Source organism: Pongo abelii, chromosome 1 (assembly GCF_028885655.2).
Source record: "Pongo abelii isolate AG06213 chromosome 1, NHGRI_mPonAbe1-v2.0_pri, whole genome shotgun sequence".
NCBI classification, from domain to species: domain Eukaryota; kingdom Metazoa; phylum Chordata; class Mammalia; order Primates; family Hominidae; genus Pongo; species Pongo abelii.
Window position 1 is genome coordinate 232,654,178 of NC_071985.2, and position 19,565 is coordinate 232,673,742.

Genomic DNA, 19,565 nt, shown 5'->3' on the forward strand with positions numbered 1-19,565 from the left:
GCGTCCGTGTAAAGAGACCACCAAACAGGCTTTGTGTGAGCAGTAAGGCTGTTTATTTCACCTGGGTGCGGGCGGGCTGAGTCCGAAGAGTCAACGAAGGGAGATGGGGTGGGGCCGTTTTCTAGCATTTGGGTGGGTAATGGAAAATTACAGTCAAAGGGCGGTTTTCTCTTGCAGACGGGCGGGGGTCACAAGGTGCTCAGTGGGGGAGCTGCTGAGCCTGGAAGTTAAGGTGGGGTAAGAACAAATCACAATGGTGGAATGTCATCAGCTGAGGCAGGAACCAGACATTTTCACTTATTTTGTGATTCTTCACTTGCTTCAGGCCATCTGGACCTATACGTGCAGGCTTGGGCTCAGAGGACCGACAGTTCACATCTGTTCCCCTGGTCATTTGACTTTAGTTACCTGTCGCATAACTGTTTTTCCTGCCAAACCACTCATCCCGCCACTCTGGCCCATACTCCTGCTCTCTTTAAAGCCAATGGGCGTTACTTTAGACTGCGGTCTAACCCTAGCCAATAGGGGAACCACACAGCAGTAGAGGCTACCTGCGTCAGGAATAAGAACCCCTTCCCCTCTCTTGTCCAAGCGCTCGCCATTGCTTCATCTATGAGACAACCCCCTTCCATAGAAGTAAATTATCTAGCTGAGAAAAGTTTATATTTGAGTTCTACTTCTTTGGCGGCACAGAAAATTTACATATAACACAGTGAGCCGCTGAGATCTCATCACTGCACTCCAGTCTGGGCGACAGTGAAACTCTGTCTCAGAAAAAAACAAAAACAAAAAACAGAAGCCAGAAAATGCCGGCCAGGCACGGTGGCTCACACCCGTAATCCCAGCACTTTGGGAGGCCGAGGTGGGCAGATCACCTGAAAACAGAAGTTTGAGACCAGCCTGACCAACATGGTGAGACCCCCGTCTCTGCCAAAAATACAAAAATTAACCTGGGCATGGTGGCGTGCACCTGTAATCCCAGCTACGCCGGACGTTTAGTCATGAAAATTGCTTGAACCCTGTGTCACGCGCGTCCGTGTGAAGAGACCACCAAACAGGCTTTGTGTGAGCAACAAGGCTGTTTATTTCACCTGGGTGCGGGCAGGCTGAGTTCAAAAAGAGAGTCAGCAAAGGGTGGTGGATTATCATGAGTTCTTATAGATTTTGGGATGGGCGGGGGAGTTAGGGGCAATGTTTTGCGGGCAGGAGGTGGATCTCACAAAGTATATTCTCAAGGGTGGGGAGAATTACAAAGAACCTTCTTAAGGGTGGAGGAGATTGCAAAGTACATTGATCAGCGAGGGTGGGGCAGAAACAAATCACAATGGTGGAATGTCATCAGTTAAGGCTATTTTCACTTGTTTTGTGGGTCTTCAGTTGCTTCAGGCCATCTGGATGTATAAGTGCAGGTCACAGGCGATATGATGGCTTAGCTTGGGCCCAGAGGCCTGACACCCTGGAGGTGGAGGTTGCAGTGAGCCGAGATCCCACCACTGCACTCCACCCTGGGTGAGCAAGACTCCGTCGCCAAAAAAAAAAAAAAACAAAAAAACAGGCCAGGCACGGCGGCTCAAGCCTGTAATCCCAACACTTTGGGAGGCCAAGACAGGAGGATTGCTTGAGCCCAGGAGTTGGAGACCAGCCTGGGCAACAAAGAGACCCCGTCTCTACTCAAAAAAATAGGAGAGGAGGAGAAAAACCAAATGAGTTCCCCAGCCATAGTCAGACGCCCCCGACCCCACCCCCACCCCACGGCTGTAACCAAGGTTTTGGTTATTTATTGAGAGGGTCTCACTCTGTCACCCAGGCTGGAGTGCAATGGTGCGATCTTGGCTCAGTGCAACCTCTGCCTCCCATGCTCAGGCGATCCTCCTACCTCAGCCTCCAAGCCAAGAAGCTGGGACCACCAGCACGGGCTCACCTGGCCTTTTTTTTTTTTTTTTTTAAAGAGGGAGTTTGACTCTTTTTGCCCATGCTGCAGTGCAATCGCGTGGTCTCGGCTCAGTGCAACCTCCACTTCCCGGATTCAAGTGATTCTTCTGCCTCAGGCTCCTGAGTACCTGGGATTTCAAGCACCTGCCACCACGGCCAGCTAATTTTTGTAATTTTTTTTTTTAGGAGAGATGGGGTTTCACCATGTTGGCCAGGCTGGTGGAGGACACCTGACCTCAGGTGATCCACCCTCCTTGGCCTCACTGAGATTCCAGGCATGAGCCACCGCCCCCAGCCCCATCATCAAGGTTTGCAGGGACTAGCTGCAAAGCGGGGGTGGGGGTGCATCTGTTTGAAGACGCTGTGTCTGTTTCCTGTGCACTTCCTCCACCTTGTGTGTGGCCGGAGCCAGCTCTGGCGGAGGGGAGGGAGGCAAAGGGGTACCCGCGTCTGCACGGCCTCAGGATGGGGCATGGGCAGCCGGTCCCGGGCGGCATTCAGGCACCTGGCCCCGCCGTGGCAGGCACCTCATGTGAAGCCCACCCCTCTGTGGTTAAATTCTCCAGAAAGCTCCAGCCTCTGCCTTTTCTGTCACCTTTGACCCCAGGGGGACATTAGAGGGCCCCAAATCCCGCCCCGCGTCAGCCAATACACAGACACAGCCGTGTGGCCCTTGTGGGACTTTATTATGGGGAGTATTTTCTAAATGTGCAGGGCCGGAAAGGCAGGGGTGGGGGGGTCCACGGCCAGGCTCCCTGAGGTGTGGTCTCGCCATGGACTCAGGATGAGGGTTGCTCGTCCTCCGGCCCAGGCCTCTCCCCCTTCAGCCAGCGCATCATCTGCTGGTGCTGCTGGACAAAGTCTTGCACACAGGCGTCCATCATGGCCTCGGTCAGGACCCCGTCCTCGGAGGCATACGCCGTGGCCTAGTGGGGAGAGAGAGAGCTGAGGGAGGCCGCCATGGGAACCCCCCACCCCAAATGCACACCAGGGCCCCGAGGTGGGGAGGGGCCAAACCAGGGGCTCCAGGATGGCCTGAGGGTGAAACACAGGCTTCCTGCACCTTGGCAGAGCCCAGCACATGTGTGGACACCGGGGGCAGCCCCTGCAGTGCCCACAGCCCTGCCTGCGTCCTCAGCACTGCTGTTGCTCAATGACTTTCTAATAATAAAAAGCCCAAGGCGGAGCCTCACTGAGGGCCGACCCAGGGCAGCTTCCGAGAGGCAGGTGGGAATTGCAGACCCTCTGCGAGTCTCGGCCGTGGCCAGGCAGCGCCTCCGGGTCACAGTGCACCTGAGACCCTCAGCCCCTGACCCTCACAGGCCTCCAGGGCAGAGGCAGCTACTGCCCACCTTGGGACATCAAGGCCACCTCTGCCTCCATTTCCCTGTCCTCCTGGGCACAGGGCATGGCATCTAGCACGTGGAGGCTGGAGCTGCTGGGGCTGTGGCCCTCGGTGTGGCTTCAGGCAGCCTCAGGTCCAGCCCTTCTGCCACAGACAGGTCACTCTCCATCCCAATGCCAGCAAAGGGCATGGAGTCCCCAAGGGGAGGCACCCGTGGGTCACGGTGAGGGTGTGGGGACCCCCACTGGGCGCCATGCTCAGGAGCACACCAGGATGCCTGGAGGAAGCACAGGGCAGGGGACCCTTCCCAGACAGCTGAGTGGGTCCCTCGCCCCATCCCGGCTGTGTCTCCCAGAGGCAGGATTCATCTCACGGGGTGCAGGGGCAGCAGCACACCATCCTCCCACAACACCGTCACCACAACAGAACCTGCCATGGGGATGACCACGTGGTGCCCGTCCCCTCTGCCAGCGCCCACCCCTCGCCAAGCCACTGTGTGGGGAGACACTGACTGGAGCTGGACCATCACTGTGGGTCAGGGGCCCAGGAGTGCAGGAGACACTGACCAGAGCTGGACCACCACTGTGGGTCAGGGGCCCAGGAGCGCAGGAGACACTGACCAGAGCCGCACCACCACTGTGCATCAGGGGCCCGGGAGTGCTCAACATCATTTTTGGTCTTGAGCTCACCCAATAGAGGGCAAACATGTGCAGGGACCCTCAGGGTCCACCTGAGTGGCTGCACCTCACCCAGGGCCCAGCAGAGGAAAGGGGCTGAGCAGATGCTCACGGGGCCACCCCTCCAGGAATCACAGGACCTGGCAGGAGCCTACCAGAAGTGACAGCTAAATGTCATGTGGCCTCCTGGGTGGGATTCTGGGGCAAGACCCAGTTGTGGGTGGGGCCAACAGTGACACATGATGTTCACCATGTGGCAAGGCCCCGGGCCCGGGAGCTCTCTGTGCTACCCTTGCAATTTTTCTAGGAACCTAAAATCTTCAAGCTGTAAAAGGTGAAAGACAAGACCTGTACCTGAGTTCTTCACATGTGAATTCACAAAACATTAAGGAGAATCAGCACCACTCCTCAAACTCTTGGACAAATTGAACATTTCCTCACTCATCCTAGGAGGCCAGCATTACCCTCATATCAAAGCCAGACAAAGACACCACAAGAAAAATGACACGCCAATATCCCTGATGAGCATTGTTGGGAAAAGTCCTCAGCAAAATGAATTCAGCAGTATAGTAAAAGCATTCTACACCCTGACCAAGCAGGATTTATTCCTGGAATGCAAGGATAGTTCAACATATGAAAATCAATCAATGTTCCACATACGAAATGTTCAACATACAAAAATCAATCAATATCAGCAGAGTGGAGGAAGGAAACCACATGACCCTCTCAACTGTTGCAGGAAAAACATTTGGCCAAATACAACTTTTTTTTTTTTTTTTTTTTTTTTTGAGATGAAGTCTCGCTGTGTCGCCCAGGCATCTCAGCTCACTGCAACCACTGCCTCCCACGTTCACGCCATTCTCTTGCCTCAGCCACCTGAGTAGCTGGGACTACAGCTACCCGCCACCACACCCAGGTAATTTTTTATGTTTTTAGTAGAGACAGGGTTTCACACCATGTTAGCCAGGATGATCTCAATCTCCTGACCTCGTGACCCACCCGCCTCAGCCTCCCAATATGCTGGGATTACAGGCGTGAGCCACCGCACCCAGCCATTGTTTTTTGTTTTCTTGAGACAGAATTTTGCTCTTCTTGCCCAGGCTGGAGCACGATGGCACGATCTCGGCTCACTGCAATCTCTGCCTGCCGCATTCATGCGATTCTCCTGCCTCAGCTTCCCGAGTAGCTGGGATTACGGGTATGCACCACCACACTGAACTAATTTTGTATTTTTAGTAGAGACGGGGTTTCTCCTTGTTGGTCAGGCTGGCCTCGAACTACCAACCTCAGGTGATCCACCCACCTCACACTTTTATGATAAAAACACTCACCAAGAATTGAAGGATACACCCCAAACACAATGAAGGCCATATATCACAAGCCCACAGGTGACAACTCAGTGGTGAAAAACTGGAAGCTTTTCCTCTGAGTAAGGAACCAGGCAAGAATGCTTTACTGCTTCTATTCCACATACCACTGGAAGTTGTGGCCAGGGCCATTAGACAAGAAAAAGAAATCATCCAAACTGAAAAGGGAGAGATAAAATCACCTGTTCTCAGATGACATCATCTTATATGTAGAAAATCCTAGAATCCATATTGGAAAAAACAACCCCTTGACATCAGCAAAGTTACAGGATACAAAATCAACAGCAAAAACAGCTGCAATTCTACATACTAACAATGAATAATCTTTTCTTTTCTTTTTTTTTTTTTTTTTTTTTTTTTGAGACAGTCTCGCTGTGTCGCCTGGGCTGGAGTGCAGTGGCACAATCTCGGCTCACTACAAGCTCCGCCTCCAGGGTTCACGCCATTCTCCTGCCTCAGCCTCCCAAGTAGCTGGGACTACAGGTGCCTGCCACCATGCCCAGCTAATTTTTTGTATTTTTAGTAGAGACAGGGTTTCACCGTGTTAGGCAGGATGGTCTCGATCTCCTGACCTCATGATCTGCCCGCCTCGGCCTCCCAAAGTGCTGGGATTACAGGCGTGAGCCACCGCACCCGGCCCACAATGAATAATCTGAAAGGGAAATTATGAAACCATTTCCATTTACAAGAGCATCTGAAAGAATAAAATACTTGGAAATTCACTTAACCAAGAAGGTGAAAGACTTGTACAGTGAAAACTGGCCAGGCGTGGTGGCCCACACCTGAATCCCAGCACTTTGGGAGCCAGAGGCAGATGGATCACCTCATGTCAGGAGATCGAGACCAGCCTGGCCAACATGGCGAAACCCCGTCTCTACTAAAAATACAAAAATTAGCTGGGCATGTTGGCACGTGCCTGTAATCCCAGCTACTCAGGAGGCTGAGTCAGGAGAATCACTTTAACCCAGGAGGCTAAGGTTGCAGTGAGTTAAGATCGCAACACTGCACTCCAGCCTGGGTGACAGAGCGAGACTCCATCTCAAAAAAACAAAATAAGAAGACCACACAATATTGCTGAGAGACATCAAAGCAACATAGAGACTAAATGCAATCCCTGTGAAAACCCCAATTATGTTTTACAAAAATAGGAAAACCATTCCTAAAATTCATATGGAATCTCAAGGGATCCTGAATAGCCCAGACTGGAGTTCAATGGCACCATCTCAGCTCACTGGAACCTCCGCCTCCAGGGTTCAAGCGATTCTCGTGCCTCAGCCTCCTGAGTAGCTGGGACTACAGGCACACACCACCATGTCCAGCTAAGTTTCATATTTTTAGTAGAGACAGGGTTTCACCATGTTGGCCCGGCTGGTCTTGAACTCCTGACCTCAGGCAATCCACCCACCTCAGCCTCCCAAAGTGCTAGGATGACAGGTGTGAGCCACCGTGCCCAGCACAAAAAGAAAAAAACTCTTGAAGGACAAAGTTGGTGCTGGGCGCGGTGGCTCACCACCACCGCTGTGAGCAGTGCAGGATGAGCGTCCTTATAAGGGACACCAGAGAGAGCTGAGTTGCTCTCTCTGCCACATGAGGACCCAGCAAAGAACACTCCACAGGGAGGGACCAAGCTGACACCCTGACCTTGGGCCTGTAGCCTTCAGAGCTGTGGGCACACACGCCCCAGTGGTTATGGCAGGCCCAGCAGTCGACCACACTCCTGGTTGGTTGGTTTGTTTTTTGAGACAGTCTCACTCTGTTGCTCAGGCTGAAGTACAGTGGCACGATCTTGGCTCACCGCAACCTCCACTTCCTGGGTTCAAGTGATTCTCCTCCCTCAGCCTCTCGAGTAGCTGAGAATACAGGCATGCACCACCACCATGCCCGACCAACTTTTGTATTTTTAGTAGAGGTGGAGTTCGACATGTTGGCCAGGCTGGTCTCGAATTCCTGGCCTCAAGTGATTCTCTCTCCTTTGCCTCCCAGCATGCTGAGATTACAGGCATAAGCCACCGTGCCCAGTCCAAATTATTCTTATTTTTTAAGACAGGGTCTCGCTCTGTAACCCAGGCTGGAGTGTCGTGGCACAATCACATCTCACTGCAGCCTCCGCCTCCTGGACTCAAGTAATCCTCCCACCTCAGCCTCCCAAGCAGCTGGCATTACAGGTATGCACCACTAGGTCTGGCTAATTTTTTTATTTTTTGTAGAGATGGGTTCTTGACTTGCTTTCCAGACTGGTCCTGAACTCCTGGCTTCAAATAATCTGACTGACTTGGCCTCCCCAAATGCTGGGAATACAAGCATCAGCCACCACCACACCCGGCCTCTGCTTTCTTAGTTGTGGAAACAGACCTGGTTCCAAGTGGGGACTGCCTGGAACAGAGACCTCAGCTGACCCACAAGGACGGGGTTTGAGATCTGGGGCTCTTTGTCACAGCAGCATAACCCAGCCTGTACTGACTAATGCAGCTCCCTACATACCCCAGCTCCAGCATTCAAATCAAGGTAATTAGCTACTTCATTAAGCTGTCACACATTAAAGCGCTGCTGGATCAAGGGACCAGGTTGTCACACAGACTCTCCGGACCCCAGAGGCAGCAATGCCTGTGCATGGCCTCTGCGCCTTCTGCCCCACAGACCTGGTTTTGCTTTTCTAGCAACCCCCAAAGACCAAAGCTTTCTGGATGGCCACGCCCACACTCCTGTGAGTCCCAGTTCCTCGGTCCTGGAGCAGCCATAGAGCTGCAGGAGGGGTGCCCCCGAAGAACAACTGGCTGTGGGACAATCAGAGGCCACTCCCACCCATGTGTCTGGGCCCATCAAGCAGGACCAAGCCCACAGACTTGGTCCAAGAAACACAATGTCCCTCCACCCCCACCACCAAACTCAGGTGGGGCTTGTCCTGATGACCATTCACACCGGGGGGGTGCCTGTCTGCCAAGGTGAGCATCAGAAGCCTCCCACCCCACCTGGCAGAGCCCGGGCCACTAGGATGCCGCACTGGCTTCCTGACCTGTCACCGTCAGCCACCGACATGGCCCCACCCTTCTTGCTGGAGCAGGTGCGTGCCACTGTGTGGAGCGGCCCAACTGGGGCGGGGGCCCCGTGTCACATCTGTGCACCGAAAACCCCTCAACAGAAGCTCCCGCATGACACCGGTGCTGGGACAGGCCTGGCGCAACCGAGCATCTCCACAGCAGCTGGGGTCCCGTCTGGGTGGGCGTGCCCGAGCCTGACTCACCTGCCAGGACACAGCCAGCTGTGCGATCTTCCAGCCCGACATGCCCTCCGTCAGCTGAGCGACCTCCGAGCACTTCCTCCCAAAGTCAAACTGGGCCAGCTTCAGGCGCCTGGGGAAGGAGGTCCCAAGTGGGCCGGCCGAGGCTGCGGATCCCACACCACGAGGTGGAGGCTGGAAGACAGGCAGCCAGGCAGACACCCATGCCAGATGCCCCCTTAGGAGGGACTCTACCTGTGACAACCAAGTTCCACCCCCTCCCTGATGCAAGCCAGGCCTGGGCTGAGCAGGAAGGGGGCAGCTGTGGGGCCTGGAGATGGTCACACCCCCCCCTCACACCAGCCCTGCCCGCTCAGCACCCCCGGGGCACATGGCCGTTATGTTGGCAGTGGCGGAGCCCTGAGTTCTAGCAAAAGCTTCTGCCTGGAGGCCACAGAAGCCGGGTCATGGTGCCAGAGCTATGAGCAGCCATGGGGTGGGGGAGCCCAGGGCAGGGGAGGGCATAGGGAAACTGAGGCCCGGAAAGCTGGGCTGGCATGGAGCAGGCGGCAGTGGAGGGGTCGGCAGGGGAGAACTAGGCTCTTTTTGGAACAGAGCAGCTTTTGTCGTCACTGGAGACAGCAGACATTTAGGTCAGGTGCACAGAAGGACTCAGAAACCGGAGACCTGGAGACGCCAAGAAGTGGAGCAGCCTCTGCTCATCTGGAGTGTTCCTGAGGCAGCTGGTGTGTGGCGCCAGGGCCCCTCATCACCTGGAGGGCTCTGCCCACCGTGCCTGCTGCACCCACCGCCAGCAACGGGGAGCCTGACAGCCTCAAGGCACATGTGCAGCAGGAGCCGCGCCCCACACCATGAGGCTCCAGGGCCGGGTGTGGCAGCTGGAGGGAGGCCAGGCCAGAAGCCAGCAGTGGACCATGAGGAGCCTCTCCCTCCAATCCCTACACGGGGGTCTCATGAGGAGCCTCTCCCTCCGGTCCTGACACGGGGGTCTCATGAGGAACCTCTCCCTCCAATCCCTACACGGGGGTCTCATGAGGAGCCTCTCCCTCCAATCCCTACACGGGGGTCTCATGAGGAGCCTCTCCCTCCAGTCCCGACATGGGGGTCTCATGAGGAGACTCTCCTTCGAATCCCGACATGGGAGTCTCAGAGCAACACTCCGCGTTGCGTCACCTCCCCTCACAGCCAGGGCGGCCTGGGGGTGGCCGAGCACAGGATTTCCTCACAGCCCTCCGCGTAGTGAAGAGGAACGTAAAAGAGGCCGGGCGCGGTGGCTCACATCTGTAATCCCTGCACTTTGGGAGGCTGAAGCGGGTGGATCGCCTGAGGTCACGGGTTCGAGACCAGCCTGGCCAACATGGTGAAACTGCATCTCCACAAAAATACAAAAAGTAGCCGGACATGGTCGTGGGCACCTGTAATCCCAACTACTCAGGAGGCTGATGCAGGAGAATGGCATGAACCCAGGAGGCAGGGGTTGCAGTCAGCCGAGATCGTGCCACTGCACTCCAGCCTGGGGGACAAGAGCGAGACTTCGCCTCAAAAAAAAAAAAAAAAAAAGTTAAAGGTTTGTAAGTGATAGTGGACTGTGCCTCCAAACTGGAAGACACGCCACCAGGCTGTTCTCAGGTGGGGATGAGGAAAGGGTGGCAGGACCTCCCTGGATGCAGCCTCTGGGACCCTTGGGGCCCACAGGGCTCCTGCACGAAACCGCAGGTCGGGGAGGTGGTGCCCACCCTGGAGACAGGGCCTGCTGGGTGTGTCCGGAGAACAGGAGCAGGGGTGGACCCTGAGTGAGGGCCCCTGGATGGGGGGCTGCTGGGACAGGGGGCTGGTGGGGCGGGACACTTACTGCTTTCCCTCTGTGGCCGGCTTAAGAACATACTTGTCAAGATACATTCTCACCAGGCGCGCCCGCTCCTCCTGCTGCGGCAGGTCGAAGTGGACCATCACGTCAATGCAGGCATTGATGGCCCAGTCGAACTGCTCGGGGTGGCAGCTGGCCAGGACCAGCATGAATCTGCAGGACGGGGATGGGGACGGGGATGGGGACGGGGATGGGGACGGGGATGGGGACGGGGACGGGGACGGGGATGGGGACGGGGACGGGGACGGGGACGGGGACGGAAACGCTGGGGCTGCCAGCCGAGCTGTCCCGAGGGCAAGGGGGCTCCTCAGCCCCCTCAGGGAGACTTTTTGGGAGAATCTAAAGCAGCAGCTTGTGAGCACAGGAAACACGGGGAGAACGCGGCCACAGCCCTGGTCACCAGCCTGCCTGCCCCACCATGCCCAGCTGTCCCCCCGCCCGGCTTCCTGGGCCTCTGTTCTCGCCCTGTGTGCCACTTCCCCACTGACCCTCGCCCAGCCTGATAGGCAGCGCGGGGAACACCACTCTCTCCTGCTACCTGAGCCGCACTGTGCTCGGAGCAGGGATGCGGGACCCAGAGTCCATGTCAAGATTACGGCCACGCTGGCCGGATGCAGTGGCTCACGCCTGTAATCCCAGAACTTTGGGAGGCCGAGGCGGGTGGATCACCTGAGGTCTGGAGTTCGACACCAGCCGACCAACATGGTGAAACCCCATCTCTACTAAAAAAGAAAAAATACAAAAAATTAGCCGGGTGTGGTGGTGCATGCCTGTAATCCCAGCTACTTGGGAGGCTGAGGTAGGAGAATCGCTTGAACCGCAGAGGCGGAGGTTGCAGTGAGCCAAGATCACGCCATTGCACCCCAGCCTGGGCAGAAAAAGCAAAAACTCCATCTCAAAAAAAAAAAAAAAAAAAAAAAAAAAAAAAAAAAAAAATCACGGCCATGCAAGCCAGGAGCAGGACCTCCAGGGCCCGGGTTCAGCGGAGGCTCAGCAGGACCCCAGCCTTGCCTCTCTCGGAAGGACCCGAGTCAGGGCTCCAGGTAGCATCTACCGGCAGCAGCTGAGCCAGCGAGCCCAACGTGCCTGAGGAGTCAGCCACAGCCGACTGGCAGGACTTGATCCTCCGTGTGACACGTGACTGGGGCTGGAGGGGCCCAGGCAACCAAGAAAACTCAAAATTAGGGGATTTGGGAAGGACTAGGGAGCCTGGCCACGGGGCGGTCACCCTACCGGGGACCTCTGGGCAGCAGCCCACAGAGGCCACACAAAGTTGGGTGGGCCCCAAGCCTGGAGGGTGCAACCCTGGCCAGCATCCGGGCGGGGGACCAAGGCCCCAGGTTCCGCCCCGACACACAGGACCTGCTCGTGCCCAGCTTCCCATGGGAGCAAACGTGTCTCCATCTCCCACCCCAGGGCACCCACACCCTCCAAGGGAGACCCAGCAGAGCCTCACACGATGAGACCACCTCCCTTGCAGGCACAGGACCGCAGAAACCTAGGGGCACGGGGACCTGCAAGCTGGGGCGGCGCCGCACAGGGCTGTGAGGACAGGACTGACCCCAGCTCTGCCCGGGAGGCCCCCGCATGTTCCTCAGTGACACCCCGCGCTGTCCCGAGCTGGGCCGTTCCCGGGGGACATCCGAGGTGGGCACACTGAGGCCACGGCAGCTGCCCAGCACTGTGAGCCAGGGACCCTCAGGTCCCTCGGTGGGAACCAAGGACGACGGCTGCACAGCCGTGCCCGGGGGCCCAGGACCCGAGGGGCTCCCTGACTTGTTGCTGTGCTGGCCCGTGCGGTACAGGAAGGCGTTCAGTGTGGCCCTGAGGTCCTCGCTTATCTTCTCCTGCAGAGAGAAGTTTCCAGCCTTAGGCACCAGGAGCAAAGCCTTGTAAACAGCTACAGCAGAAAGTCCCGCAGGCCTCCCTCCTGCAGGGAGCAGGGACGTGGCGACACTTTCATGGATCTAAACTCAAAAGCCTGACCAGGGCCAGGGGCGGTGGCTCACGCACGTAATCCAGCATTTTGGGAGGCCGAGGCGGGCAGATCACCTGAGGTAGGGAGTTTGAGACCATCCTGGCCAACATGGTGAGACCCCGTCCCTATTAAAAATACAAAAATTAGCCAGACGTGGTGGCACACCTGTAGTACCAGCTACATGGGAGGCTGAGGCACGAGAATCACTTAAACCTGGGAGGCAGAGGTTGCAGCGAGCTGAAATTGCACCGCTGCACTCCAGCGTGGGCGACAGAGTAAGACTGTCTCCAAAAAAAAAAAAACAAAAAAAAAAACAAAACAAAAAACCCTGACTGGGCGTGGGGGCTCATGTCTGTAATCCCAGAACTTCAGAAGGTCAAGGCGGGAGCATCTCTTTAGCTCAGAAGTTCGAGCCCAGCCTGGGCAATGAGGAGAAACTCCATCTCTACTAACATAACAAAAAAATTAGCTGGGGCTGGGCGCGATGGCTTATGCCTGTAATCCCAGCACTTTGGGAGGCCGAGGTAGGCAGATAACCTGAGGTCGGGAGTTCGGGACTAGCATGACCAAAATGGAGAAACCCAGTCTCTACTAAAAAAAATACAAAATGAGCTGGATGTGGTGGTGCATGACTGTAATCCCAGCTACTTGGGAGGCCAAGGCAGGAGAATCGCTTGAACCCAGGGGGCGGAGGTTGCGGTGAGCCAAGATCGCGCCATTGCACTCCAGCCTGGGCAACAAGAGCAAAACTCCATCTCAAAAAAAAAAAAAAAATTAGGCATGGCACTGTGCACCTGCAGTCCCAGCTACTCGGGCGGCTGAGGCAGGAGGATTGCTTGAGCTCGAGAGGTCGAGGCAACAGTGAGCTGTGATCATGCCACTGCACTCCAGCCTGGGCGACAGAGACCCTGTTTTAAAATAATAACTGTATGGCTGGTCGTGGTGGATCAGGCATGTAATCCCAGCATTTTGGGAGGCAGCAGCGGGCAGATCATTTGAGGTCAGGAGTTCTCAACCAGCCTGACCAACATAGTGAAACCCCATCTCTACTAAAAATACAAAAAACTTAACTGGGTGTGGTGGCAAACACCTGTAATCCCAGCTACTCAGGGGGCTGAGGCAGGAGACTAGCTTGAACCCAGGAGGCGGAGGTTGCAGCGAGCCAAGACTGCGCCACTGCAAGCCAGCTTAAGGGATAGAGTGAGACTTTGTCTCAAATAAATAAAAATAAAAATAGATTGGGTGCAGTGGCTCACACCTGTAATACCAGCACTTTGAGAGGCTGAGGTGGGTGCATTACAAGGTCAAGAGATCTAGACCATCATGGCCAACATGTTGAAACCCCATCTCTACTAAAAATACAAAAATTAGCTGGGTGTGGTGGCGGGTGCCTATAATCCCAGCTACTTGGGAGGATGAAGCAGGAGAATAGCTCGCACTGGGAAACAGAGGTTGCAGTGAGCCGAGATCATGCCACTGAACTCCACTCTGACAGAGCAAGGCACCATCTCAAAAACAAAACAAAACAAAACACCCTCAAAAGCCAAACCTTAACTTTAAGCTGACCTAAAAAAATGCTGTGTTTTTTGTTTTGTTTTTTTTTTGAGACGGAGTCTCGCTGTGTTACCCAGGCTGGAGCACAGTAGCGCGATCTCGGCTCGCTGCAAGCTCCGCCTCCCGGGTTCACGCCATTCTCCTGCCTCAGCCTCCTGAGTAGCTGGGACTACAGGCGCCACCACCACGCCCGGCTAATTTTTTTTGTATTTTTAGTAGAGACGGGGTTTCACCGTGTTAGCCAGGATGGTCTTAATCTCCTGACCTTATGATCTGCCTACCTCAGCCTCCCAAAGTGCTGGGATTACAGGCGTGAGCCTCCGCACCTGGCCAAAAATGCTGTGTTCTTCACACAAAACTTTGAGAAAAAGAAATTGAGCAGTGGGCTGCGGCCTGGCCCAGGATGAGAGCCGCACCCACCCCATCACCCTCCTGTGGCCAGACAGAGGTTTAGTGTCACTCACAGTGGCTCGCTTCCGAAGGAAGGCGTCTGCTTCATCCACGAAGAGCAGGAGGCTGTGAATGAGAGGGAGGCCAACCGGGGCGAGAGTGACGCCAGGAGCAGCCCACAGCAGCATCCGGCCACGGCGGGAACAGGCTGAGCAGGCAGATCCCCACGGGGTCAGGCTCTGCCCCATCGGAGCCCTAAGTCCTGGACCCGACAGAAGCTGATCCACCCGGCCTATAGGCAGCTGACCACCGCCCGGCCTCAGAAGGCCCTGGGAAGCCAACCACACAGGAGGGCAACAGACTCCGCTCCACAGGCTTCACCCCCACCCTGCCCAGTGTAGCACTGGTGGCCGCTCAGAGTCCACGCCAGGGGCAGGGTCTTCTAAAGTGAAAGGTCAAAGGCCAGAGGGGAGGGTGCCAGACGTGAGGAACGTGGTGCCAATGAGGACAGCTGAGGCCGCAAGGGTGCCCAGGCTGTGCCCTGCGCGGGGTCACTGTGGGGCCTATTGAAGGGTGCGTGCCATGCTGTCTTCAGCTAACTTTCAAATGGTTCTACAAAAGGGAACCAGTGCCCACGTCCACCTGCACGCGTGTTGGAGGGAGGGCGGCTGTGGAGGAGCCTCCCCTGCAGCTGTGAAGACCCCTCTCCCCCTGCACCCACCCACCTCCCTTCTGCCCTAAGTATCCCACTGGCAGCTTCCACACGCTGGGGGCCTCGTGTCCACCAGGGTCCACATTCAGGGGACTTTCCCTCCGAGGGACCCTCCACTGGGCCTCCTGCGTGGCCACAAGGACAGAGCTGCAGAAAGACAAGGTCCCCAAAAGACACCTGGACCCCCTTCCCGAGAACGCAGCCTGCTGGGCCGCAGCAAAGGGCCTGGTGCGTGCTGTGGGGGCGTCTCACCCGCGCCGGCTGGTATTGGCCCAGTCAAAGAGCTTGTGCATGGCGGTCACGCCTTCCCGCCCCATGGGGGCCACGTCCCCGCCTGTCATGATGGCGTAGTCCATGCCTGAGTGCAGGGCGAGTTTCTGGACAGGAAGAGCCTGCACACCCCACCTGGAGTGTGGAGCCCCTGCCGGCGTCCCTCCCTGGAAGCCACTGCCTGCCAGACAGGAGACGTCCCCTGCCTGGAAGATGGGAGGCGCTGCTGCCCACACCAGCACCCTGAGCCTACATGAGGGTGGGCAAAGGCCTAAGGGGGGTCCACTCCCCAGGCGGCTGAGCCCCGTAGACACCTGCAGGCAGGTGAGACCCCAGCGGCCCCTGGCCCACCTGCGCAGCCAGGCACTCTCACCTTGGCAAACAGCGTCTTCCCGGTGCCTGGTGGCCCGTACAGCAGGACATTCCCGTACAGGCCCCGGTTCTTCTTGGTGTTCCTTGTTGCTATGGCAATGTCGCGCACCCGTGCTTCCAGGCTGGGCTGCCGGGGAAGACGGGGGCTTGGGGGACACACTCTGCACCCACGGAAGCCTCGGGGGCAGGGGTTGCGGGAATGCCCGGGTGCGGACTCCGCTCCTCGGAGAGCCGCCCAGCTCACGGGCAGCCTATCTATCCCCGGCACGATCCCAGCAGTCGCATATCAGGAGCCAGAAGTTCCTGGGTGCCACCACAAGCGCCAGCAAGGGCCACAGCCCGGCCCAGCTGCGGGGTCCCCTCCCTGCACCTCCCCGGTCCCAGGCACACCGACTTACACTGAGCACAACACCCTCCAGCGCGTCCTGGGGCCGACTGAGGAGCCGCTGGCTGACCTGCCAGAGAGGAAGGAGAAGCACCATTGGGTCACCTGCCACAGCCACGGGACAGCCACCAACGCACAGACACGCTCGGTAACACACAGAAACGGAGCTGCCCTGAAGCACAGCCAGGACTGGCCTGGAGCTGGAACCCCGCCCCGCCGGGAGACCGGGCAGCTATTGCTGGGATTAGGGACATTTTCCGGTTCCTTATCGGCTTCTCTTTTTTCTGTTTTTTTTTTTTTTTGGAGACGGAGTCTGGCTCTCTCGCCCAGGCTGGAGTGCAGTGGTGTGATCTCGGCTCACTGCAAGCTCTGCCTCCCGGGTTCACGCCATTCTCCTGCCTCAGCCTCCCGAGTAGCTGGGACTACAGGCGCCCGCCACCACGCCCAGCCAATTTTTTGTATTTTTTTTAGTAGAGACAGGGTTTCACCGTGTTAGCCAGGATGGTCTTGATGTCCTGACCTCATGATCCACCTGCCTTGGCCTCCCAAAGTGCTGGGATTACAAGCGTGAGCCACCGCGCCCGGCCAGCTTTCATTTTCTTAACCACCCACCGAGTGACCTGTGGAGACCCCGCCACCCCTGTGTGGAGAGCAGGCACCTTGGGGGCTGGCGAGTGGCGCGGCTCCCCAGGGAGGCCGCCAGACACCGTGGCCTGTAGCAGCTTCCCCGACAGACGGCCACACACCCAAGTCCCGGATCTTGCAAGGACCCCAACGTGCTCCCAGGCCCCATCAAGAGCCCTGAGCAGGGGACACCAAGGCAGACAGGTGAAGGGTCTCACTGATGCAGACCCCTAAGGTACAGTGCCAGACAGGAAAACCCACCCGTGAAGCAGCGTGCGGGTGCCCATTATCCGGGGAAAGGGAAGGGACAGGAGTGTATGCGTGGGCTATGCTCGTGGGGCAGAAGGGACTCAGCCAGGAACTGCACTCAGGGAGGGCCAGGCCCGCGCCGCTACCTGGATGGGGTGCCGCAGCGCCTCCAGCACCGTGATGCGGGACGTCTCCCTCACCAGGGACGGCTTCCCCAGCCGAGCTTCGATGAAGCGACCGGCGACAAGCGTGGCATTCTTGGCTGAGTAGACCCCGACAGCCAGCAGCGTCAGCCCAGCCACCTGCAGCAGAGACACCGCACTGGCGCACCAGCCCCACTCTCCCTCCCTCTTAGAGTGGGAGATGCACGGGGCTGCCCCCACCCTCTCTCCGCCCGAGGGAGAAGCACAGGGCCGTGCGCTGGCCCCACAGGAACCCGAATTCCCGGCCCTGAATCCCACAGCCACGTGGTTACAGGAGGCAGGTGGGGCAGTCATAGCGCCCTCACTCGGGCCATTTTCTCTGCAACTGGCAGCATAAATCCTACAAAGCCCCGGTCGCTGAGCAGGGCCCTGGGCAGACCCAGCCTGATATGTCACAGGGCCACACCCTCTGGTACATTCTTGGCCACTAAAAATGGTATTTTATTCCTGGAAAACAAGACTAACCGGAAACCTGTAACTCGTTTTAAAAATCGATTAGGCCGGCTGGGCGCAATAGCTCAGGTCTGTAATCCCAGCACTTTGGGAGGCTGAGGCAGGCAGATCACCTGAGGTCAAGAGTTGAAGACCAGCCTAACCCACATGGAGAAACCCTGTCTCTACTAAAAATACAAAAAGTTAGCTGGCCCTGATGGCACATGCCTGTAATCTCAGCTACTTGGGAGGCTGAGGCAGGAGAATCACTTGAACCCGCGAGGCGGAGGTTGCAGTGAGCCCAGACCGCGCCATCACACTCAAGCCTGGGCAACAACAGTGAAACTCCATCTCAAAAAAAAAAAAATGGTTTATGCCAGGCCTGGTGGCTCATTCCTGTAATCCCAGCACTTTGGGTGGCCAAGATGGGCAGATCACTTGAGACCAGGAGTTCGCAACCAGCCTGGCCAACATGGTAAAACCCCATCCCTACTAAAAATACAAAAACTGGCCAGGCATGGTTGTACACATCTGTAATCATAGCACTTTCTGAGGCCAAGGCAGGTGGATCACCTGAGGTCAGGAGTTCGAGACCATCCTGGCCAACAGGGTGAAACCCCGTCTCCACCAAAATAGAAAAATTAGCCGGGCATGGTGACCTGCACCTGTAATCCTGGCAACACGAGAGGCTGAGGCAGGAGAATCGCTTGAACCCGGGAGGCGCAGGTTGCAGTGAGCCGAGGTGGCGCCACTGCACTCCAGCCTGGGAGACAGAGTGAGACCCTGTCTCTAAATACAAACAAAAGCCAACGGTGCATTAAGCAGCTCCCTCATGTCCTCATGTGACACCGTCTCACCAACATGGCGGCAACACCACCTGTGACATTCACTGTCACACTGACAAGGCTACCGGCAGGCGCTGTAGACACAGCACTGGGCGCCGGCACCACGGCAGAGCAAGTGCCCACTGAGTGCCGGGCACCTACTGTGCGCTGGGCAGGGGGGCACGGAGGACGCAGCCATGTGCGACGTGGTGTGTCACCACATCAGGCCGGAGCCTGGGCACAAAAGAGTGAGGCTTTAAAGGAGAGAGAAATTTGTGAACATGGAACTCTCAGGGTTTTCTGAGGAATAAAGAGGGTTTTTGCAAAATGGAGTCAGGGTCGCCTTCTGTTTTTTCTTTCTTTTTTTTTTTTGAGAAGGAGCCTCGCTCTGTCCCAAGGTTGGAGTGCAATGAGGGGATCTCGGCTCACTGCAACCTCTGCCTCCCGGGTTCAAGTGATTCTCCTACCTCTGCCTCCTGAGTAGCTGGGACTACACGCACGTGCCATGTGTAGAGATGGGGTCTCACTGTGTGGCCCAGACTGGCAACTGCATTTTCTTCTCCCAGCTCAAGGAGGGAGGAGCAGCCCCTACCAGCAGGTCCACTTTGGGCTTGTTCTGTGCTGGGAGAGCGCCAGGACCTGTGCAAAGCCAGCAGGAACAGGACCTGGGGCTCCAGGAGGCCCCCACATGCTGCTCCTCAGCCACCTGCCAGCCCTGTTTCACGAGTATGTTTACCGTGGCTGTCACTTTGTCCCAGTCTGTCACAAAGGCACGGAATCCTTCCCCAAACAAGGTGCCAGCCATCCTGCGGGGAAAGCAGTGGTGTGACCAGGAAGGACACGAAGATCCGTGGCACGCAGCAAGAGCAGGTTGAGGGTGAGGCCCTGACACAGCAGCCCGGTCCTGCCAGGACGGGGGGGCAGTGCCCCCACCAAGGAGCCAGCCTACAGTGGCCAGACCTGGGAGAGCTGGAGAGCGCCCTGGGACCAGCGACTCACACCTGTGGGGGCTCCATCTGCGGCTGGCCCGGGCCTGGGCAGCACTCACCTGATGGACTCCAAGAAGGTCTGATGGTGCTTCTGCACGGACTCCTCCTGCTTCCGTAAATTCTCCTCATTGAGAAGTTGCTGAGAAGCCGCAGGAAA

The 19,565-nt window shown here is 56.9% G+C and overlaps 1 protein-coding gene across 1 annotated transcript; it reads right to left on the reverse strand.

The window, feature by feature from the left end:
• Window positions 1-2,610: 2,610 nt before the first annotated feature.
• Window positions 2,611-19,565, reverse strand: ATAD3C (ATPase family AAA domain containing 3C; the record flags this gene model as incomplete). The annotated part of the gene is made up of 11 exons (XM_054549688.2): window positions 2,611-2,858; window positions 8,563-8,671; window positions 10,412-10,579; window positions 12,203-12,273; window positions 14,423-14,474; window positions 15,313-15,437; window positions 15,704-15,829; window positions 16,101-16,157; window positions 17,107-17,262; window positions 19,156-19,225; window positions 19,468-19,565. Coding segments are annotated over 11 exons (1,179 nt in total), but the record flags the coding sequence as incomplete, so codon positions are not given.